Source organism: Pinus tabuliformis, chromosome J (genome assembly GCF_031772625.1).
Source record: "Pinus tabuliformis cultivar Carrire ecotype Pingquan chromosome J, CPIR1, whole genome shotgun sequence".
Taxonomy (NCBI): Eukaryota; Viridiplantae; Streptophyta; class Pinopsida; order Pinales; family Pinaceae; genus Pinus; species Pinus tabuliformis.
The window spans coordinates 538,990,511-539,015,827 of record NC_142295.1 but is presented as its reverse complement, the minus strand read 5'-3'; the positions used below and the strand labels follow the sequence as shown (position 1 = coordinate 539,015,827).

Genomic DNA, 25,317 nt, shown 5'->3' with positions numbered 1-25,317 from the left:
CTGAATTCCTCTTTTCTGCCATTCTGAAAGTAAATGACGCCTCCTGCTCCTGATTTTCCTGGGTTTCCTTTCGAAGCCCCATCAAATAAGATTGTACATTTACCTTGTGACTTCCACCAATTTTGAAATTTGTCTGAATTGTCTTTGTACTGCCAGTTTTCCTTGTGGTTTGGGCGGATGATGGCAAGAGTAGTTGGCATGGGAGTATAACCTTCCAGCCACGCCTTTTCTTCATTTCTGAGGTTGCTGTCTTTGACGCTAGTTTGTCTCAGAGTTTCCAGGAGGAGATCCTTGGCCTACCTTGCTACTGCTTCTGCATTTATGTCTTTGTGGTTGAAGACAACTTCATTCCTGGAGAGCCACAACTTCCAACAAACGTATTTCGGTGCAGCAATCCATAACTTGTACCAAAGAGATTTTTCGTTGATGCTGTGGGGGTACCGAGTTTTCCATGTCAAAAACAAGTCTGTGATTTGACAGCGTGTTGGGGGACTCACATTCAGCCCAATTAAGAAGCTGTTCCACACTTTCTGTGCGTACTCACAGTCAATAAACAAATGGACTGCTGTTTCTGAAGCGTTCTTGCAGAGGACACAACGATGCGGGCCTGCAAAGTTCCTTTTACACAAATTGTCTCCGGTCAAGATTTTGTTGTGGAATAAGGTCCAGCTGAAGAAGTTAATCTTGGGAATGCTGAAGTTTTCCCATATCTGTTTCCAAACTGAATCTGGATACTGTGACTCCTGTTTTCCTTGCATTTGAAAGTAGCCTTGTTTGACCGTATACTCTCCTGTTTTCCCCCATCCCCATTGATCTTCCTCTTCCTTGTGCACAGGAGTAAAATCTGTTATTGCCTCTAACATGATTTTTGACTGTTCTTTTAAGTGGATTGGGATGGTTGGCAACGTCCAGCGCTGCCAGTTGCCATTGAGGTCCCACTCTGCTATGTCCGCTATTTTCCTTACCCCTTTAGAGATTAACCAGGCTCTCAACTCTGCTATTTCGTTGATGGTGGATAGAGGGGAGTGATTCATGATTCGTTCTTTCCATAGCAGCGAGTTTTTGCCATTCCCAGGAATTTTGTATAAATGCTTTCGGAAAAATTTGATCCCTCTGCAACACAGCCTCCAGGCCTGCGTTCCTTTTGGAGATTGCACTGGATTGAAAGATGATATTGGTTGCTTTTGTAACTATTTGAGGTTCAGCAGCTGACTGATTGGGTGCGAAGGTTCTGTAATTAATTGCCACAGGAGTTTGCCTCCCAATGCCAAATTTGCATGTTGGGGATCGCGGATCTGAAGTCCGCCTTCGGTTATTGGGCGTTTCACAGTCTCCCATTTGATGAGGTGGAAGCGTTCCTTGTTACCTTTCCCTCCGCTCCAGAGAAAATTTCGAATGATGCTGGAGATTTGATCAGTAATTTGTTTTGGAGCCAGCAGCAACGAGGCTTGATATGTGGGCAGGGCAGAGAGCACGGATCGGATGAGGGTGAGTTTGCCTCCGGTGGTGAGCCAAACTCCGCCCCACGCTGTTATCTTATTTTTGAATTTAGATATCACTTCTTCCCACAGTTGGTTTCGATTGGAGCCCCTCGTCAATGGTAAGCCGAGGTATTTGATTTTTTCCCACAAAGCGTATCCTTTGAACCCCAGAATGTTGGAAATTCTGTCTGTGGCGTGCTGGTCGATATTCCAACTGTAAATTGCACTTTTCCTTTCACTGACTAATGCACCGGTGATGTTGCAGTACTGTTGAAGAATGGTTTTGAAAGCGCTTGCAATTCTAGTGGATGCGCCCCCCAACAGAATTGAATCATCTGCGAAAAGCGCATGATTCACCGGGGCTATGCCTTGAACTATCCTTATCCCTGGAATGGTACCGACTTGTTTCTCTTGGGTTAGCTTGCGACTTAGAACGTCTGCCATCAAGATGTATAGAAAGGGCGAAAGAGGGCAGCCCTGCCTCAATCCCCTAGTTGCTTGGAAAAAATCCGTCGGTCTGCCATTCACCATTGGGGCGATCCAAACATTTTCTGTACAAGCCTTGATGAGGTTTATGAAGTCCTGTTTAAAGCCAAATGCTGCTAGAACCCTGTACAAAAAGGAACGATTAACACGATCAAAGGCATTGCACATATCCAATTTAATGATCATACCTTGTTCTTTCTGGGCTAGGCTGGAGTGGAGAGCTTCTTGTATCTGGATGACATTATCCAGAATTTGTCTACCTTTTACGAATCCTCCTTGTGCCTGAGAGATGAGCTTTGGGAGTAGAGGCTTGATTCTGTTGGCCAGCAGCTTGGCCACAATCTTATAGGATACGTTGCAGAGAGAAATCGGCCTATATCTGTCAAAGGTCCTTGGGTTTGTTTCCTTAGGGATTAAGGCTAGGAAGGTAGAGTTGATTCCTCCTCCTACTTTTGCCTTCCTCAGGATTCCTCTTATCATTCTAAATAGGTTGTTTTTGATGATTTCCCAACAGATTCTGTAGAAGTGAGCTGAGAACCCATTGGGTCCTGGAGCTTTATCCGGTTCCATGGACCAAACTACATCAGTTATCTCTTCATCCGTGACTGGGGTCAACAGAGAATCGTTGTCCTCCTCTTTGACTAGGTTTGGGATGGTTGAGAGGAATTCCTCTGCATCCTCCTCATTTCCATTTCTTTCCGCACTTAAAAGATTCCGGAAATGAGTGACAGCTGCTTCTTTGATTTGTGAAAATCCATTGTACACCTGTCCGGTTGTGCTTGTTATCTCTGCTATGTGATTACGGCAAACTCGTGCCCTGCACTGTCTATGAAAGTACTTGGTGTTCCTGTCTCCATATTTGAGCCACAAGCTTCTGGACTTTAAACGCCAGTATTCTTCTTCAGTTCTGAAACAACAATATGCTTTCCTTTGGGCAATTTTTTCTATGTCTAAATCTGTGGGAGAGGGATCTTTCTCCTCCATTTCGAATTGGACTCTTTCCAGCTGAAGAACTGCTTCTTTCCTTTGGCTAGTTGGAGTTTGCAGAGATTTTTTAATCCAGTCCTTCAGAGCTTTTTTGGTATTTTTTATTTTTTGTTCCCACACATAACTTGGGGATCCGTTAACATCTATCCTCCAGGCCGTTTGAACAGTTTCGTAGAATCCGTCTTTACCTGCCCAGAGAGGGCTGAAGCGAAAAGGGAGAGGGCCGAGATCTTCTTCTTTTTTGATATAGAGTAGAACTGGCTTGTGATCCGATGTAAGCTTGGGGAGAATCTTGGAGAAAACCATTCTATTGTCCAGCATTAATGTGCTACTGATGAGAAACCTATCCAGCCTAGCAGAGATTTGATTTTCTCCTGATCTGTTGTTGGACCAGGTATATTTACCTCTTATAGGTTTGAAGTCAACTAGATCCCACTGCGTAATCAGATTTCCCACAGTGTTGACGAAGGGGTCTCTAGAGTATGTTCCTCCTCTTTTTTCTTTGGGGTCTAGTATGATATTCAGATCTCCTCCAATGACTATGTTCGTAGGGTTAATCTGTTCTATATAAGCCATTAGTGTCCTCCAACACTCTCTCTTTTCTTCATAGTGGACAGGGACATACAAATTAAAAAGAGCCAAGGAGAGATTGCTTACCGTATGTCGCAGATCTGTGTGGATCCAATGTTGGGTCTCTGTGGATCGTTCCAAAGTGAAAGAGCTTTTTGACCAAAACGTGCCTATTCCGCCGGCCGATCCCCTTGCACTAACAGCCTTTCCTGAATCAAATTTCCACTTCAGCATGCTGGTGTTTAGAAGGGTTTCCCCTTCTACTTTGGTCTCTTGGAGCATAAGGATGTCCGCGGACTCCATCTTCAATAAGTCTTTGATAGCATCTGCCTTGTTGGGATTACCCAGACCCCTACAGTTCCAAGAGATCAACTGCATCATTTACCACTTAAAGGGGTAGGCCCTCCTCCTTTGGAGGCCCTAGGCCTGATATTCCTCCCTAGTGTCATTTCGATGGTAGCTTGACTGCCGAGGGTTTTTTGTCTTTCTGACTCCTCTTCTCTGGTTTCCTTGTTTGATCTTCGTCCAGCCATTTTTGTTGTCCTTTCAAATGTTTCATCATCTGATGATCCCATATTCTCTATGGTTTTCTTCTTTTTTTTAATTATTTCTGCGTATGAAGGGGAAGAAATATTGCTTGGGGTGTGGATTGGATTATTACCTGGTTCCATGGCTTCAATATTCTCCTGCTGTTGTGGTTCTTCTTCCCCTGCTTCCGGGGGATCTGAAGGAGGCGTGAGGATTTCAAAGGGGTTTTTATCCCCCTCATTGCCTTTTGTTTCACTGCTTCCAGCGTTTTGGTTACTTGTGCTTCCATTATCCACTTTGTTCTCTGTCCCTTTAGCCTTGCTTTTGTTACTCTGTCTGCTGAATGTTGTCTTCTTTGCCTATTTCCATTGATCTTCTTTATCCTTCTCTGTTGCCTCCTCGTTTCTTTTTTTGCAGTATCTTGCAAAGTGCCCGTACTCATGGTAGTATCGACACTTGAAAGGCAGCTGTTCGTAATCGAGCTCTTGGATGTGTGTCCAGTTTGCCACCGATAGCTGAATCGCTTCGGGTAATCCTGTTTCCAGATCGACCTCCACGCAGATCCGGGCACAAGAGTATTGATCCTTCCTTGGGGCCTGGTCTATGTATTTTCCAAGTGCGTTTCCTATGGATTGAAGAGAGCTTTGATTCCAGCAATGCAGGGGAAGATGCAGGAGGCGCACCCAAACAGGGACCGCCTTGGGCACATCTTGCGCTGGATCGAAATCAGTAGACCATTTGTTCAAGTAGAGTCCTTGAGGCCCCATGAAGTATGGCCCGTTTCTGAAAATCAGGCCTCTATCCTCTGTACTGTCGAACAGGAAAACGAAATACCCTTTTCCTACAAAGTAGACTTTGATTCCTTCATTTACCAAGGGTAACCAATTCCTTTTGACCCATTCTTCGACTGCTCTCGGGGATGGCCACAAACCGGTGAACTGGCCGATCAGACCTTTTTCTGCTAAATTCAGCGCAGATCTACAGATTTCCTCCTCTGGTAAGGCAACCTTGGGTATACTGTCCAGTTTTTTGACGAATTTTTGCTGCGGGCCTGTGACCTGGCGTTTTCCTGTTGCAGATACGAGAGCCTTAAAGGCTTCGATCTCCGAAGGGAAGGGGGGAGGGGCCGCAGGGCCACCTCCAGGCTCCATGAGGGAGGGCGCTTGCAGGTCGCTCAGAAGGCGCGGCTAGGGTTGCAGCGTGGCAGCTTGGAGCGATGTCTCTTCTTGCATAACTTGCAATGCTTGAATTGATCTATATTATGTGGAAAATTCCTCAAATTTTCAACATGTTTTAAAAATGGCGGTGAAAACCAATTTTTTGTGCAAAAATTGTCCAAAAAACACCTTCAAAACAACAAGTGTTGATGTTCGAATAACACTTTGCAAAAAACACCATCAAAACAGGAAGTGTTGATGTTCGAATAACACTTTTCTTTTTTCAATGGTAAATTTTGTGCAAAAAACACCCTCAAAACGAAAAGTGTTGACATTGAAATACCACTTTTTTTTTAAGGCAAATTTTCAACATTTTGAAATAATGGTGTAAAAGATTTTATCATGACTCTGAAAAACATTAAAATTTCAAAAGAATAAAATAAATTAATTAGTTAAAACAATGAAAAAAACACAAAAAAAGGTTAAAAAAATAACAAAAAGTAAATTAAAATATATATTGAAAACAAAACAAAACAAAACAAAAAAATCGAACCTTAAAAAAAAAAAACAAAAAAAATCAATCATAAAACTGTCAAGAAAAAAGCAAAATTAACCTATAAAATATAAGAATTAGAAAACAAAAAAAAAACATTATAAACAAATAAATAGTAAGAAAAAATAAATAAATAAATCTTGTAAGCCATAAAAAAATTTGGAAAAAAATAAAAAATAAAAATTAAGTACAAAATAAAAATATTAACAAAAACCTAAAAAAAAACGAAAATTAAAAACAAACTAGATTTAAAAAAAAAAAAAAATAGAAAATAGAAAATTAACAAAAAAATAAAAATAAAAAATTACTAAAATCAAGATTAAAAACATTTAAAAAAAAACAAAAAGAAAAATTAAAAAGTAAAAAGTATATACGTATTTTCAAATTAAAAAAAAAAAACAAACAAACAAAAAAACATTTAAATTTAAAACAAAATATATATATTTTTTATTAAAAAAATAAAAACATTTAAAATTTTTATTTAAAAAAACACAATTTCAAAACCATTTTAAAAACAAATATATTTTATTTAAAACAAAATAAAAAAATTTATTAATCATTTTTTATTAAATAAACTTTAAAAAATTTTTTAAACAAATATTTTTTATTTAAAAAAAGAAAAATTGATTCACTCCCGACCGCTCGTGGTGGCGCGGCCGTGGGCGAAGGAGCTACATGCAGCCTCCTCCGTGCAGGGCCACGCCCCCACGGGCGGCGAGGCGGCGGTGGAGCAATTCCCGAAATCACCCCACAGTCGCGCCATCACCAACGGCCGTGCAATTCTTGGAATCACCCCGCCGCCGCCCAGCGGCCCGTGGTGGCGCGGCGCTGAGCAGAGGAGGATGCATGCAGCCCCTCCCACCACAGTGGTGCCACCACGGGCAGCCAGGCAGTGGTGGGTCAATTCCCAGTATCGCCTAGCCGCGCCACCACCGGCGATCGGGTGTGAATTAATTTTTTTTTTTTAATTATTTTAATTTTGTTTAAAAGTTTTTAAAAATAATTAAAGTTAAAAAAATTTAGTTTGTTTAAAAAATTTTAAAATTAATTTGTTTAATTTTTTTTTAAATTTATTTAAAAAAAATTGCGTATAAATTAATTAAACTTTAATTTCTTTTCTTTTAAAATTAAAAGGTCTTATTTGAAAAAATAAAAATTAAATGTTTGTTATTGGAAAAAAAATAAAAAAAATATGAGTTTTTTTTTTTAATAAAAAACATTTATTTATTAAAAAAAGTTAAATGTTTATTTTTTTAAATCAAAAATAGATATTTCTTTTTCACTTTAAATGTTTTTTTTTTTTTTTTTTTTTTTTTTTTTTTTTTTTTAATATATATATATATATATTTTAAATTTTCATATTTTTTGGGGTTTTTTTTAATAATTTGAGTTTATTTTTGTTTTTAATCTTTATTTTTTTAAATCTAGTTTGTTTTTAATTTGTTTTTATTTATTATTATTATTATTATTATTTTCTTCTAGTTTTTGTTAATGTTTTTTAAAATTTTTAAATTTTTACTTACTTTATAAGTTTTTAAAATTTGTTTTTCTTTTCCAAATTCTTTTATGGTTTATGAGATAATTTTTTTTTTTTTTTTTTTTTTTTTTTTATTAAGTAATCAACATTTGAAAAAAGAAAAATAAAACAACTTGAAAATTTGTTAAGTAAACATGATTTCAAAAAAAATTGGACATAATAAATTTTAAAGTGTGAAAATTAAGCCCTCTAAAAAAATGTATGTTGCATCAACATGTTTCAAAATCAGCATGAAAATCAATAACATTTAAAATCAAATTTTTATATTTGATACATAAGAAAATTTAAAGTGTCAAAAATATGCTCCGAAAAAGGATGTGTATTCTGCATCACCACTTTTCAAAATCGGCCCACTTTTTTGCTACCTCTACGAAACAGGTAATCGTATAGATTATTTAAAGTGCCAAAAACTATGCTCTAAAAAAATATGCGTGTTCTGCATCGCCCCTTTTCAAAATTGGGTCACTTTTTTGCTATCTCTACGAAACGGGTAACATTATCAGTTCCCATTTCAAAGTTTACGTTGTTTTAGCATCATCCTTAAGCTTCTTAGGTTCTTCATCTTGACCAGTCTTCTCATTAGTCTTGGAACTTTTTCCTTCGTCACATGGGGATTTACTTGCTTCTTCTACCTTCATCTTCAATTAAGCCAATTCCTAATCCTTCCTTTTAATAACCTGCAAGTTTTCTTTTTGTTAATCCTTGAAATGTTTGACTTCATTAAGAGTTGTGTCAAGTTCTTTTTTCTTTTGAGAAAAGTCTTCTTGCAAATGGATTTTCAATATTTTTCTTCTTCTATTTGTAGCTTTAGAAGAGTGACATTTTCTGCTTGTTTATTGAGAACTTGTATATGTTCCTTCTATCTTCCATTTTCCTTGTTGAGTCTATCTATTTTTGCAGTAGTTGTATCTAGTTCCTTTTTCTTTTCATCAACTTAAGATACATACATTTTACCATATTCCTTTTATTGGCTTATCAAGTCTTCTTCTTCTTCTTCTTTTTTTCCCGCACCTGTAATTTCAATCAAGCAACTTCTTCTTTGAGCGTGTGATTTTCCTTCTCTGTGTTCTTCCATTCTTTACTTTCTTGAAATTCTTTTCTAAGTTACTCTTCAACCGTTTTGGATTCTTCCGATTGCACTTTAAGGTTGTTGATGATTTTCTCGGATTCTTAATTCTTCTTATTAAGACTTTCGGCACATCCTTTTGCTATCTCATTCATCTCTTCATCTTCTTCTTCAGAAAATTTCTTCCTATTATCATTTTCTTGGTTAGTAATAATAGAATCTGAAATCATTTCAATATCTGAAACTTCCTTTGAATCCTTTGAATACTTGGAAACTTTTCTTTTTATTTTCGCATCTCTGCACTATGAGATTGCCTTCTAGTTGCTAAGTTTCTTTGAAGGAACTTGCTCTGATACCAATTGTTGGAAATACTAACAAGGGAGTGAATCAGTGTTTCTTTTCAATTAGGAATTTGTTAATATTTTTAGAGCATTAGTTAATCTTCAACAATATTATTATTATTCAGTATCAAATAGAAAAACTAGTAAACAACACCATACAACAATGCAGAAAGATAGAAACAATAGACACAATATTTTTAGGTGGAAAACCCCCTCCAGGTCAAAGACCATCGAACACTTCTTAGTAATTGCCTTCTCCTCTTTTAAAATAAAATAATTACATCAAGTTTTCAGCTCCAATTGAAGGAGGATCCAACCCCCTGGTTTACAAGCACCAACCCAAAATATGCACGAACGCCTTTTGTTTTATCAGCACCCAGTAAAAGGACGCACGAACACCTTATATTTTATCAGCACCTATTGAAAGGACGCACCAACGCCCTGTATTTTATCAACACCCATTGAAAGGACACACCAATGCCATGTTATAGGCTCTGACCTGCCATAGCACCACCATGTTGCCTTGAAGTATTCTTAAGCACCAACTTGAAGGTGACTCCAATCACCTGCCTTGCACCACCCTACCACCCTAAAGAGTCAATGGACCACATTTCACAATTTCCAGACTAGATTCCCTTGTGCTTTGAATCAATATTATAATGTTGTATATAAGGTAATGTTATGCTACTCAATATGAATATCCTACACAACATTGAAACATTGTTACAATTGACCACTGCACAATGTTGTTCCAGCACTACTCAAAACAATCACTACATGTAATTTCTCAAACAAACCACTGCTTTTCACTTACCACTACTTAAAAATTTCATATCATTGCATATCAAGCCCTGACTATAAACATTGCCAAATTAACTGACAATTGTACAACATGACCACTTCTCGTCACTATAAAAGCTACTACAGTATGAATATGTGATAAATAGCTAATGAAGTAGTCAAACCACATCATTGTACCAAACTTCTTACACTATTACAAGTTCCAAGAACAAATGTTTGATGATGGCACAATCCTAGATGCCTCAGGTCATTCCTGTGACTTGCTTCTAATGCTCTCAAACACTGCCCAAGTAGGGCTAACAACATATGTCTTATCAATGATGTTGTTGATCACTAGTCATGCACTGTTGTCCATGTCTCATGTCAATAAGTTGTACAACAAGGTTATCATAATTGTCAAGATTCATGCCCATGTGTGTTAAGTCTATGTGCCAAATCACTAAACATGTCAAGTCACTAACAAGTATATAAGTCCTTAACGAGTCAAATTCAAGGTTTTAACTCCCTGTAGATCAAGTCAACATACTATATCATATAATAGTTTTATCAATAAGGTAGATGTTATCGTTGTAGTCAACAAGATTCCTCAAGGTCACTATATGTCATACATTGTCCCCTCAAATTACTGCCAAGAGTCCATGTAAGATATTATTGTTAAGCCAAGATATAATGTTATCAAGGGTTACTTATCACATGAGTGCCATCAATTTATAGATTCCTGTAATATGGGCTTCCTCTATATATCATTTTAGTTTACTGCCAATCCATATTCAAACCATGTATATCATGTCTAGTTTATATGTCAAGTCACCATTATCTCAAAAGATATTGCTCACTAATTAATTACAATAATGAATAAGACATATATTGTTGTAGCAATCTAAATTATACAGTGTAGTCCTAAAATATGATTACTATCATAAGGTCGCTGGTTATATCACTTATACTTATGCTCGATAGTTTACCAAGGAATGCCTTACCATAGGGTTGAAAAGGTTATAATCACTAGGCCTCAAACCAGATTTGTAATAACCATTAAAACTTCAGTAACACCCAAAACAAGATACATCAATATCTGAGTTGTTATTTCTTAGGGTTTGTCAAATGATTAGGTTGAAACTCCTAAACATACCTTTTTCTCTATCTTTATATGTCAATGACTTACATATTGTTGTTCCAAGGGACCTCCAACATATTATAACACTGGGTATTTTGTAGATGAACCAGACTTCCTTCAATAGTCCAGATTAAGAGATATGCAAGACAAGATTCTTAACATATTCATTGTATAGGCATGGATTGATGCTTCAATATTTTTCTTGTAAGGTTGGTTTAACTTTGTAGAATGTTTTTTTTTTTTTTTTACAAAAACGGATAGTGGATATATTAGATACTTGGCCTTAATGCCAAAGAGTGGATTACAAAAGGTGAGTCTAATTCCATGAGTGTCACACAACCTTGTAAGGTCGTGGCATTTATGCTTAGCTCACATCTCTTTTTAGCTGCTACTATGTGGTCAATTTCAGAGATTTTCCCAAGATTGTGGATACATACAAACTGATTTAACAATAGGCAATAAAACATGACAGCTTTCTAAATTAAGGAATTGGTTCCCATATTTCCTGTCCGCCTCTGAGCAAGGCTCCAACCGTAAGAAGGGCTGCTTTGTTAGCTTCAATGTCTGCCTCCTTATTATTGGCTCTCAACACGTGGTAGAAATTCAAATTCTGGAATGAGTCTCCAAGGTCTGTAATTCTGTAGATCAGCCTTGCAAGCCTTAGGTCTGTTGGCTTAGAATGTGTCACCATAGTGTTAATGATAACCTGAGAGTCCCCAATAACATTAGCCTCCCTGATGTTCAGCACTTTCAACATCTTGAGACCTTGGAAAAGAGCCAAAGCCTCAGCTTGAATGCTAGAAGTGATGCCCAAACCCCAAGCAAAACTGTGGGTCCTTATGCCATCTAGATTTTGTATGACTCCTCTAGCGCCAGCTCTTCCAGGATTGCCCTTTGCAACCCCATCAAAAAATAGAAAGTGTCTCTGATGATTTGTAATCCATCCCTGGAACTCTTTTGCTGTAGCCCTTATTTTCCATTCTTTTGGGAGGGAGATACTCTTTGCAATTTTTTGGAACTGAAGATCGAGAGAAGAGCCCCAATTTATATCTTGCTGGCTGAGACTTAAATCGTCTTTATGATCTCTCAGACACTCTTTTAACTGGCATTTAATCTTAACTACCACAAGCTTGGCATCCTATTCGCAGTTTCTGAAGATCCTTTTATTTCGCTCAAGCCAAACCTGCCAATAGATTATTTTAGGAAGAGTAGACCAAGCAGCTCTGATAATTTTATTTTTGGAGGAGGACCAGGATATCTTTGCAGCCATTTAGCAAAAAAATCAGGAATGGAGGAAGGCAAAGCGAAGCTGGAACTCAAAGTTCCCAGCAGCTCGGTCCAAATCTGCAATGTGAAGGTGCATTCAAGCATCAAATGAGTTACGCTTTCCTGGTTTACCTTACAAAGGCTGCACCTTGAAGGGCTGTGGAAACCTCGCTTCTGAAGATTGTCATCTGTCAAGATTTTGGAGTGGCATAACAGCCAGTTGAAGAAGTCGATTTTTGGCAAAGAGGGGTAATGCCATATCCCTTTCCACGACTCTAGATTCGTGGCCACATGAGGACGCTCACACAGCTTGGCATCTCCTTGAGCTACAGTGTATCCACCAGCCTGCACACCCCAACCTCTTGAGTCTCGATTTCGAGCCAACATTGGAGCCAATCTGCGGAGCTTGGAGAGTAGGACCTCACGCTCCATAGACAAATCCGGGGACGTTTCAAGATTCTAGCTAGCCCAGCATGAATCTTGCCAAACGAAAATGTCCCACGGGGAATGCAAACCAGCCTCATTCATCCATCTGCGCAGTGTTTGAAGAGAGCGACAGTCTCCCAATGGCTCATTATTCATTATTCTGTCTGTCCAAAGGTTTATGCTTTTTTCATTACCAGGAACCCAGTAGGCATGAGCATTGATAAGAGGACAGGCTTTGATACAGAGCTTTAGAAAGGTCATATTTGGAAGTGTTAGAGGGTGATCGATATAGCAGTAGCACTGGCCTTTGAAGTATTTTTCCCAAAGAGCTAATTGTGCCTAGCCAGGGTTAGGTGCAATAATTCTCCAGATAAGCTTAGCTCCCATTGCAATATTATGATAGCCAAGATTTTTGAAATTCAAGCCTCCTTCCAACAGTGGTTTGGAGATGGATTCCCAGTTGACTAGCGGAATCTTTTTCTCATTTTGCTTGCCCCCCTTCCAAAAAAAAATTCGAATGATCTCCTCCATTTTTCTGAGAATACCAGTGGGAGCAAGAAGGACAGAAAACTGAAATAAGGGAAGACTGTTAAGGACTGATTTGATGAGAACAGACTTACCAGCAATGTTAAGCCAGGAAAAGCCCCAGGCAAGCAACTTGTTCTTGAATTTCTCCAATTGAGGGAGCCAATCTCTGTTGAAGGCTCTTTTGAGAAATACAGGGAGACCTAAGTACTTGAAGGAAGTCCAATTTGAGGAGGCAGCGAAACCAAAGGTTCTAGAAATGGAGTTGAGCAAGCTGGAAGTGGTGTTCCAGCAATAGATATGGCATTTGCCATTGTTTAGACTGCTTCCCGAAACCATACAAAACTCGTCTAGAGCTCCTTTAAATCTGGAGGCCATAAGCATAGAAGAAGCTCCCAATAACAAGGTGTCATCTGCAAAGAGGGCATGATTTATGTTTTTAACACCTCTTGCTATGTAGAGCCCAACAATTTCCTGATCCATCATTTTTTTGTCTAAATAAAAACTAAGGATAGAGGCTTGAAGAACAAATAGAAGGGGTGAGAGAGGGCACCCCTGCCTGAGCCCTCTCGTGGCTTTGAAAAAGTCAGCAGCTCTGCCATTTACTAATGGGGCAATCCAAGGCTCTGAAATGCAAGCCCGAATCCAATTTATAAATTTCTCACCAAATCCAAGCTTATGTAAGACTTTCAGCAGAAAACTATGCCTAACTCTATCAAATGCATTTGCTAAATCAAGTTTGACAACCATACCTTTTTCATTGCGACTCAGGCTTGAGTGGATTGCCTCTTGGACCAGAATGAAATTGTCCACAATCTGTCTACCTTGAATGAATCCTCCTTGGCTTTCCAATATGATTTTGGGGAGGATGAGCTTCAGTCTATTAGCGATGACTTTGGTAATCAATTTGTAACCAATATTGCAAAGCGAAATCAGGCGAAACCTGTTGAAGGAGTTGGCTCCTTTCTCTTTGGGGATGACAGCAAGAAAAGTAGAGTTCGTGTTGCCTCTGATTTTCTAGCAAACTTGGGACTTAAGAACCATTTTGTAAAGATCTTTTTCCACAATCAACCAACAAGTTTGGAGGAATCTGGCTAAGAATCCATCTGACCCAGGGGCTTTGTCTGGGTCCATGGAAAAGAGGGCATCCTTGACTTCGTTCTTGGTGACTTTAGCTTCAAGAAGGTGGTTAATTTCAACAGTAATCAAGGAGGGGACCACATCCATCATATAAGAGTTTTGGTCCATATTTATATCTTCACTATACAGGCTTTTAAAGTGAAGGGAGACTGCTTTTTTGATGCTTGCATTATCCTTGTGAATGGTAGTGCCATCTTTGATTTCGGTAATGGAGTTGGTACATTTCATTACTTGAGCTTGTTTGTGAAAGAAGCAAGAGTTCATGTCCCCTACTTTAAGCAAAAGACTATGTGACTTAAGTCTCCAATACTCTTCCTTAGCTAGGCAAGCCTTGTGATAGTTTTGCTGGAGCTGGGCTTCTTTATCTAGAGTCTCTTTTGTTATGTCAGCTGTTTCAGCTTGGAGATGGTGAATTTCCAGAGTGCGTTGAATTTTTTTCCTTTCATTGACTGGATTGGGCAGCGATTTGGCCCAACTTTTCAAAGCCCTTTTCACTCTTCTCAGCTTCTCCTCCCAGATGAAAAAGGGGGAGCCTTTGACCGGCTGCAACTAGATGCCCTTAACTAATTGCACGAAGTCCGAATCCTTAGCCCAGAGCGGGTAAATCTAAAGGGAATTGGTCCGAGATCAAGCTGAAACACCAGTTCCAGCTTGATGGGTTTATGATCAGAAGTGTTGCAAGAGAGAATGTGGACTCTAGCCTCTAATCCAAGCAGAAGAAAAGAGCTTTGAAGAAAGAATCTATCCAACCTGTCAGCAATGTGGCTAGGACCAATTATTTTCTTAGTCCAAGTGTACTTACTAGAGATTGGCTTGATGTCTAGCAGATCCCAGTCCTACATAAGGTCCTCTGCCCATTCCCTTGTCGGATCTCGAACAATGTTGCCTCCTCTCTTGTCTGCTGATAAGAGAGTGAGATTTAGATCTCCTGCAATGATGGTATTCTCAAGGTTAACGAGGTCTGCTTGGTTTCTTATGGATTCCCAGTAGACCTTTTTTTCCCCAGCGTTCACAAGGACATACACATTGAAGAGACTAATAATCTCTTTTGAGTCTAAATGCTGCAATTTTAAGAATAGCCAGCGAGAGTTGAGGGTCTTAGAAATAACTGAGAATTTTTTAGCGTTCCAGAGAGTTCCCAACCCATCGGAAGCCCCTCGGGTTGAGATTGCTTTCGCCTCACATTTATTCAAGAGTTTCTTACTTGCCTGAAGGAAGACAAAGTCCTCCAGTTTGGTCTCCTGGATGAGGAGTATGTCAAGAGCTTCTGTTCTTATTAAAATTCTGATGGCTTCTTCTTTGGTTCTGCTCCCCATACCTCTATAGTTTCAGGAGACAATATTCATCATTTTTATTTCTGGTTGGCTCCCTTGGAGCCTTCGGGCTGGTTTCTCGCCATCTTTGGTTTTGACGCTAATAGCTTCTCAAGGGTTGGCTGGCTTCCTTGGAGCTTATCTTTGAAAGTTTCCTACTCTCTTTTTTCCCGATCTATTTTGCGATCTCTTGTGGATCTCCTTATTGAAGTTTGGGATTCTCCTATTTCACCTTCTTCCTCCGAGCCATCAGATTCTTGCTCAACTTCCTCAACTTTGACAGTGTTTCCTTTGGAGATCTCAGCAAGACTTGCCCCCTTGGGAGAAGAAGGGGTACCTTTTGCGAGTGGGGTTGATTTTTGATTATCTACTTCCTGTGTTTCCTCTATTTGCGAGCTTAGAGGGGAAAATTTATTTTCTTGCTCCATTTTGGCAGGGGGTTGCTGAGGAGCGGCCTGCTGGGGACCTCTTCCGTTTGGACCAACATGCTTTTGGGTTTTCCTGGCACGCTTGACCTGGTTCCAGCCTTCTTCTTTACCCTTATCTGGTTCAGCGTTGGATGGGCATCCTCTGGAGAAGTGGCCGTAGACATGGCATTTTCGTCATTTGAAAGGCAACTGCTCGTAATCTAGCTTTTGCAAGTGAGTCCAGCTTCCTACTTTGATTTTGATGGCTTCCGGAAGTCCCACCTCTAGATCTACTTCTATGTAGATTCGGGCACAGTCATATTGATCTTTGTTGTTTGCCCGATCTATGAATTTCCCAAGGGCGTTGCTAATGTGCTTCAATGAGTCCCAGTTCCAACAATGCATTGGGAGATTTGGAAGTTTTACCCACACCAGGACAGTCGTGGGAACGTCGACTGTAGGGTCAAAATCTGGCGTCCATCTGTTGAGATAAAGGCCCTGGGGACCCATGAAATAGGGGCCATTCTGGAAGATCAAATCCTTGTCATCCTTAGAGGTGAATTTGAAGAGGAAAAACCATCGTTCTAAGAAATAAGAAGTGATGCTATTCTTGATCAGAGGAGCCTAGTTCTTGTTGACTCAAGTCTCAGTGGACTTAGGAGAAGGCCATAGATTGGTGAACTGGCCAATGAGGGCCCGCTCAGCCAAGGAGAGGGCAACTTGAATCAGGGTCTCTAGTGGCAAGGAGATTTCAAGAATGTCTTCAAGCCTCTTGAAAAACTTGGCTGCTTCACTCTTTTCCTTCTGCGGAAAACTGGCCAAGAGCCGAGAGAAGGCTTCAGCAAATGAAAGCGGGGGGGGAGAGGGCTTGCCTGGGGTGAGCCCAGGACCTCCATGGGGATGAACCTTAGCTTACTAGCCCCTCCCAACAGCAAACGAGCCACACAGACACAGGCTCTCGAAAGGAGGAGCTCAAGAACGACGCAACAGGGCAGAGGGCCCAGGGCCACGGGGGCCACAGGGCAGGGGGATCTAGGGCGCAGAAGTGTCGAAGCGCAAGCAAAAGACTAGGTCTTCATGGTCTGCACCAATGCTCCAAGTCTCGATCCGCTTCCCAAAATAATTAAACTTAACTTTGTACAATGTTATTACCCTCTTATACATTAATATATGCTGCAATGTAATGATCTTAACACACTTATGTTGTTTTGTCACTAGAATATCTATACCATTGTTTTGTATTATGGCATGATGATCATTTGTCATTATAATTTGTTTCATAGTTAAAATGAGAGGTCAATGAATGGATTAGAGAAATTAATACTGAAATTTTTTCACCAATACATAATGACGTTATTGTCACTGTTTTATGGTGAGAGTCAACATAATATATTTACAATGGGATGTTAATGTCTTGCACAAGTTTAATTTATGCAATAAGTAATGGTCCAAATTACAATTGAAACATAAAATGATTCCCTAAATGAGGGCATAATCTTGCATTCAATAGAATAGTTATGAGACTCAAAATCACAAAAAAATGTAATGCAAAAAGAAGGACCTAAACAATCCTACGTTTCTTTGCAATCTGTGAATTTTAATCTTTAGATTTTTAGGTGGATGACCAAGAAGCATAGGTCAACAAAAGTCTAAAACACCATCTCAAAACAAATACTCAACACTAAATTGAAACCAATCCAAAATTTGCTTCACCATAGGTGATCAGAATTTGGATTAGGGGCAAAAACTAGCTCAGAAATTAAAGTGCTTGGAATTGTTCGAAACCTAAACAACCACATCTGTCTCGACAAAATGATCCCAAAGCAACTCGTTTCATTCAAAATGGAGTTTGTATGAGGAAGATAGAACCCGTTGACTGCTTTTCCAAATAGAAGAATTTTTGCAAAAATAAATGCCCAGTCACTGCATAGTCTGCAGCCCGCATTGCTGACGTGGCAAGTGACTAGTCAGGGTCAACTTTGGTCAATGGTCCAACCAAGTTATGGCAAGTGTCGCATTGTGGTTGGTTGCAAGTGTGGTGACGTGGCAAGATTTCATTGGTTTGAAGGTGGTCCAATGAGGAGGGGACAAGTGGCAAGCTCGTAGGCCACCATGTGTCCCTCCCCAAAGGATCAGGCTCGGCGTAGTGGACCAAAATTTATGGAGGCATCGGGGTTCGACCTGATGACCACCTCTGCACAAACCAAAGCTCTTAACCATCTTTGTTATACATTGGTTCTTAACCTTATAGCTCTCCACATGTATTTAAAGTTTAATGAACCGGTGGTTGGGCGTTAGGAGGGCCAGCTCTCCCCATGTGAACACTCCAACGGTTTGGGTTAATACAACTATGCAATTATCAGAACGGAGGTTCCAACAAACCACGACTTGCGATAGTTATGCCATGTGAACACTCTGACGGAACGATTACGGTTAACGTTAAACGGTAGACAACACAAAACATAAACCATAACCCTCACGGCTAATGTCACCATGTGACACCACTATGGGAACCACCAAATCAGGGAACCATTAGTGGAAACTGTGTCAGAAGCCACTACATGTGACTGCCTCCACAAAGACCGCCAGGATAAAAGGTTACAGTTAGCCATAATTGCATAGGTTTAGCACTAATCACGAATTAGTAGTTAATTAAACCAGTTTAACATTAATTAAACTAGAGTTAATTCGATGGAATGTTTAGCGGAACCCCCCAATTTCAGCCCTAACTCCAAAATTAGTGGAGCTAACTGGAGTTCCTCCAGTTTTAGTAGAGGTTTACTAGGAGAAAATTGTTTCTCTCATAACTTGGGAAAAATTCGACCAAATGAGGATCAAGAAAAGGTGTTCCTAGATGATTTGGATAATCTGAACACAATGAAATAGGTTGTAGAGGTAGAGAGGAAATTCTATACATGATTTTACCACGTTGAAGTTTAAGGAAGCCCAGGGCCACCAAGAGAGGAGGTCAAACCCATATCAGTTGTAGTCCAATTGCAAAACTTGGAGAGTCATATTTAGTGTTTTTGGATGCTCTGATTCGATTGAAGTAGGTTTCAAAAGCTGTAGAGCATTGTAAACTGTAATTTTTTCCATTTTGAGCAAATACAGAGACCCAAGCCATGGAAGTTGGACAAAGGAGACGTAGCCCAGGAGGGGTGAACTCCCTTATCAAAAAACTATGTTAAGTGTTTTTCTTGATGGTTTGTTGTACATTTCCTTGTTGTTATTCAGCACTTGTCTTTCATGTTATTATGCTCATGATTCTAACATAAAATTTGACATAAATTTACCTGTTTTGATTCACAAACACCTAAGAAAACCTATGCATATGAAGCAATTCACAAGCATTTGTTTATAAATCTGAAGTTGAAATTAGCACAACAAGACTAACATTCAGCTACAGATCAAGTTGGTATCAAAGCAATGGTTTATTTGCTTGATTGCTTGAGTTTTGTGCAAGTAGGGTTTTAATGGTTGCATATTTGTGAAGCTTTTTGATGCATTACAAGTGTGATGGTAGCTTCAGCAAGTGATCTTTCTAATTCATATTCCTTAGCAAGACCCTTTGATGAAGAGATGTTGCAAAATATTATCATCATGAGATATATGGTGCAAGAGTTTTATGAATATAGGAAGGAGAACACTATACTTCAAGAGCATTTGATGGCCATGAAGGAGGAGAAGCAAGAGCTTCTTGAAAAGATGCACGAGATGGAGATTTTACTCCATGATGCCAAGGAAACCCTAGCCAAGTATGTGCATGAACATGAGGTATTCAATTCAAGTTTATCTTCAATTTCCTCTCAAAATGAATATTTTTGTGATTTTGAAAGACACACTAGAGTAATAGGATCCAAATTATTGGTGAAAATGGGCTATGAAGATAAAGGGTTAGGAAAACATGCACAAGGCACAGTTGAGCCAATCGTTGTTGAGGAAATGCCTAGGTATTTGGCTCTTGGTTATGGAAAACATGATGGAGAATGCTCCAAATCCAAGGAGGCACATTAAGGTGTTCCAAGAGGGAATTTCATTACATGTTCATACCCTCAATCTTGTGAAGTTTGTGTTCATAAGGAATGCAAAAGTTTTATACCCACTTTGCAAGAATATTCTTATAAGCATGCAACTAGTGAAAAGGGAAAACAAGAGGATAATGAAAGCTCTAAGGTCATTGAAACCATTGTTGGTACCCTGAAGAGAGCCACTACCTCATCAAATTTACCTCCTCAAGAAGGTGACAAAGGTGAAAGTGCAAGGTATAATTCTGCCTTTAATCAAGTTTCTTTTGATTATGATAAACATGGTAAATCTTCACATAAGAATTGGAGAGAATTTACATGTTATTTTTGTGGTTTGAATAACCATATTGTTTCGAGGTATTGGAAGAGGATAACCATACACAGGAAACTTTCAAAACAAAAGAGACAGAAAACCAGAGGTCCATTGGATAATGGAAACCATGTTGCAAACAATATGCAATTATTTTTCACTCATTGCCATAAGTAGGGTCATCTTGTAGGCAATTGTTGGACTTTGCATCCAACAAGTCATCCACGACATTTGAAGAAGGTGGAGAGAGATTTTGGCAAGAATGGAAAAGGATATTCCATAATTGATGTGGGTCAAGATGATTCACAAGATGATGTATAGTTGAAAGAAGCGCCAAGGAAATGGTTTGGTAAGAGGTGGTTTGATTTCTTAACCAAATAAGGCTTTCATTTCTTTTATTGATAGATGTAATTCCTTACCTTAAACATGCATTTCTTTACCTTATGAATGCATTACTTTTGTGTTAAAAGTATGTTGCAACTTTTATGATGCTAGATGATGAAAGTGGAGTTCTGTTTGACTAACTTAAATGCAGCAAAGAAGGCAATTTGTGGTTACAAATTTGTATGTGAATGCATTTCTATTGAATGCATTCTTGATGTTACATATTTTCACCAGGAAGGTGTGTGAAAGTGGGGCATGTTACTCACTTCATTTGCAACAAATTTTTCAATTTAGATCTTATGTACCCATACATGTTTTTGGGTTTATTGTACTTGTGTTTATACTTGAGGGAGAGTTGAAGAATTTCACACATACATGAGAGTTTGTGTGTGTGTGAACAGTGCAATGGTTTCTAGTTTCATTGTGTTTGGATACATGCATGAGTGTCGACTTGTGTCGATTGTTGTCACATGTATGTCATATCGACTTGGAAGAGTTGATTTTATCTCCAAAGATGAAAGGGAGATGTTGACAGATTATTGCATGAAACATGAAATTCTTGTTGTTTATGCAAAGAATCATCAAGGTGTTGTACATGCTTGTGTTTGGCTCTCAAGTCAAGTCAATTGTTGGAGTATGTTTTGTCGACTTATGTTTAGTAGATAATGTTTTGTCGAATTATGTTTAGTCGATGATGTTTTTTTGACTTATGTTTAGTCTATGATGTTTTGTCAACTTGTGTTAGTCGATGGTTTGTACACCAAGATGCAAGATAACATGGCAATGTTACATGATGTGACAATTGTTGCTTTGAAGGAGAGAAAGAAGAGGTCGTTGAATTGCATTTCTTGCATAAATTGTTTTTCCATTTAATGGTTGTATTTGTGACAAGATGTCGTAGGATTTTGGAAGGTACCTTCTTGAGAAATATGCTCATTATTAGCTTTCATTCTCAAATCATGACATGAGTAGCATGTTGAACTGGAGGAAGATAGAGGCAAGAATCAAAAGTAGACGAGATGCCAAAAGTTGTAGCCATTTTAGACCATTGTATATGTTAACGCCAAGATTTTTAGTGGGAAGGCTATCAGATTTTATCAGTTTTTCCAAGCATCAAGGGATCGATGTGGTACAACAAAGGTATTTTGTAGCTAGAAAATGTCCAGCAAGTGTTGGATTGGGTCAGCAGTAAAAGGAGAACAATGGTTGAGGGACATAGCCATTTTCAATGCAAGGCATGTCAGTGTACCCAAGTGGTTGTCATGGAGACTTTTCAAGTATAATTAGTTGATAGAAATTGGGAAGAGGAAGGGTGTTCAGCTCTCATCAGATTACTAGCTTTTGTGGGTCCAAATGCCTGTCAGTGGGAAGGAGTGATCAGAATTTGGATTAGGGGCAAAAACTAGCTCAAAAATAAAGGTGCTTGGAATCATTCGAAACCTGAATGGTCGTTTCCGTCTCGAAAAAATGATCCCAATACAACTCGTTTCATTCAAAACAGAGTTTGTATGAGGAAGATAGAGCTCGTTGACTGCTTTGCCAAATAGAATAAATTTTGCAAAAAAATGCCTAGTCACTGCACAGTCAACAATCCATATTACTGACCTGGCAGGTGGCTAGACAGGGTCAACTTCAGTCAACAGTCCAATTAGGTTATGACAAGTGCCACATTGTGGTTGGTTGCAAGTGTGGTGACGCGGTGATATTTCATTGGTTTGAAGGTGGTCCAATGAGGAGGGGATAAGTGGCAAGCCCAGAGGCTACCATATGTCCCTCCCCAAAGGATTGGGTTGGGCGCAATGGACCAAAATTTTATGGAGGCACCGGGGTTTAACCCCGCGACCTTCTCTCCACAAACCAAAGCTCTTAACCATCTCCACTATACGTTGGTTCTTAATCGTATATCACTCCACATGTATTTAAAATTTAATGAACCAGTGGTTGTGGGTTAGGAGAGCTAACCCTCCCCATGTGAACAATTTGGTGGTTTGGGTTAATACAACTATGTAGTTATTAGGATGGCAGCTCCAACAAACCACGGCCCGCGACAGTTATGCCATGTGAACGCTCCGACGGAATAGTTACAATTAACGTTAATTGGCAAAAAGCACAAAACATAAACCATAACCCTCACAATTAATGTCACCATGTGACACCAATGCGGAAACCGTGCCAAAAGCCACTACATGTGACTGCCTCCACAAAGACCACTAGGATAAAAGGTTATAGTAAGCCATAATTGCGCGGGTTTAGTGCTAATCACATATTAGTGGTTAATTAAACTAGATTTAATTCGAAAGAATGTTTAGTAAAACCCACCAATTTCAGCCCTAACTCCAAAATTAGTGAAGCTAACTAGAGTTCCTCTAGTTTCAGTGCAGGTTTACTAGGAGAAAAATGTTTCTCTCATAACTTGGGCAAAATTCGACCAAATGAGGATCAGGAAAAGGTGTTCCTAGATTATTTGGATGCTCTGAACACAATGGAGTAGGTTGCAGAGGGAGAGAGGCACTTATGTACATGATTTTTCCACGTTGAAGTTTAAGGAAGCCCAAGGCCACCAGGAGAGGAGGTCAAGCCCAGATCAGCTGTAGTCCAATTGTAGATCTTGTAGAGTCATCTTTGGGGTCTTTGGATGCTCTGATTCCATTGAAGCATATTTCAGGAGCTGTAGAGCATTGTAAACTGTATTTTTTTTCCATTTTGAGCAAATACAGAGGCGCAAGCCATGGAAGCTGGACCAAGGAGATGTAGCCCAAGAGGGGTGAAATCCTTTATCAAAACATTGTGTTAAGTGTTTTTCTTGATGGTTTGATGTACATTTACTTGTTGTTGTTCAACACTTGTCTTTCATGTTATTCTGCTCATGATTCTAACATAAAATTTGACATAAATTTACCTGTTTTGATTCACAAAAACCTAAGAAAACCTATGCACATGAAGGAATGGACAAGCATTTGTTTATAAATCTGAAGTTGAAATTAGCACAGCAAAACTAACATTCAGCTATGGATTAGTAGGTTGTATGTATTAGAGGGTCGAAAATTTGCAAGGGATAAGAAACCCTAGCCATAGGAGTATAAAAAAAAACTTAGTCACACAGATGAGCAATGAGACAATGCGTGTTCACTAAATGAGAAAAATACCTTGATTTGTTTTAGAACCAATCACCAATCCAAAAATTAAAACCCTTCCTTCTTTCTAAATTTTTCATAATATGCCACAGGTGTCCTTAGATAAACCGGAAAATTCAGAGGGGGATTATTAGTAATGTTGTTGAGAATGTTATGTTGTGATTTGAGGGAGGCTTGACGTCTAGTTTTATAATGTTAGTTAGTCTAATTAGGGGCTTATAATTTAAGGCGTTGGAAGATTCTAAAGGCCTAAATTGATCCCCCTTTTAATAAAAACACATTACCTTAGACCCTAAGCAATTCCCTTATGATAAAGAATTAGACCTTAACTATTTAAAAATTACATTTTATGAGTTTGAAGACTAATGATTCCCTTTCACAATGTTGCTAACTTTGGATGCCTACAATTAATAAAAATATGCCAAATCACCACCTCATGGGGTTTTAGCCCAGAGACAAAGGTCACCAACTTCAATTGTGAATATCTCTCAAACCAAGAGGAACTATGTGGCGTACCACATACCACTAGAAACATATTTCTGAGGAGAATACAATGACCTCGATCTCCAAGAAAAACTCAAGGATTTACCACTTCAAAAATATTTGAAAAGCTCGAGGTATGTCCTCATTCTAGAGAATCCAAACCCTAGGACTAGGCTTTTCAACCATCCAATAGTGGAGCTTCCAACTTGATGTAATCTAGACAATTATAAGAAGTTTTAATTATCAATTTGACATCAATGGCTGGTGTTTTTGGTCAAATTCAAACCCAGTCAAACTCCAGGGTTAACATCAATGACAACATCATCCAACAGTAATACTTAAATATAATGATCTTATGTGATAAAATTTTGTAACATGTCATATACTCTAGCATAAATGATCAACTCTATCTGTGAAAATTTAGCAAAGGCAATATAAGTATACTAAAAACTGGGGGTAGTATGATATATTATAGCATATGAGGAATGTATTTTTATTTTCATTAATAAAAAATAATTCCAGTGGGGAAAAATTTCATTCACACTCACAATAAATAATAAAATTATATTAACTTGTATATCTCATAATAATACTAGTATATATGCGCAAGGTACAACTCACATCAAGTGCATACATAGATTGACCATATACTAATGGTAATAAACATCACATATAATTGATCTAGATTGGATCATTATATTTTTTGTTATCCATCTCGATTCTTTCAGAATGGAAAGATTGAGGAATCAACTCACATGACTATTTTTTACCGACGGGAACCAGCTTGGCAATTTGGGGTCTAAAACCTTCTAGTAGCAATTTGAGGCATCAAACAACCTTTTTTGAGCTTCAAAATTTTCTCCTAAAGTGAAGAACCATTTTTTGTTGTTCTGCACATCGATACCTTTCCAATGATGCAAGAATTAACTCAAACAGAGTCTATATGAAAAATTTATACCACTCAAAAGTTAATCTTCTTGTTTTAACCACCGTAATTTGAGAGAATGCCATGTCAACCCCCCATTATTCATGGAAAAGGTGCTAGACACTTGTTCATGATGAATAAGACTCTATAATAATCCATATTGTAACTCTAGTAAGAGTTGATGGAGTCAAAATTAACCTCTAGGAGTTTATTGGACTATGTTCTAACTAGGCCATTAAGAGGAAAATAGGTTCCATTATGTTTGAGTACATTTGTTCCACAAACAAGAAAAATAGTCGAGAGGGGCAGGGAGATAGAAAACAAAGAGGATTTGTACATTGTAGAATACCACGGG

At 38.7% G+C, this 25,317-nt stretch overlaps 2 protein-coding genes across 2 annotated transcripts; both read right to left on the bottom strand.

The window, feature by feature from the left end:
- Window positions 1–296: 296 nt before the first annotated feature.
- LOC149228141 (uncharacterized) lies at window positions 297–1,034 on the bottom strand. The gene has a single exon (XM_089380686.1). It carries the CDS (start codon window positions 1,032–1,034, stop codon window positions 297–299), a length of 738 nt encoding a protein of 245 aa, XP_089236812.1.
- Window positions 1,035–4,411: 3,377 nt separating this feature from the next.
- LOC149228140 (uncharacterized) lies at window positions 4,412–5,203 on the bottom strand. Its single transcript, XM_089380685.1, has one exon. The coding sequence runs from the start codon at window positions 5,201–5,203 to the stop codon at window positions 4,412–4,414; it is 792 nt and encodes a 263-aa protein (XP_089236811.1).
- Window positions 5,204–25,317: the final 20,114 nt, after the last annotated feature.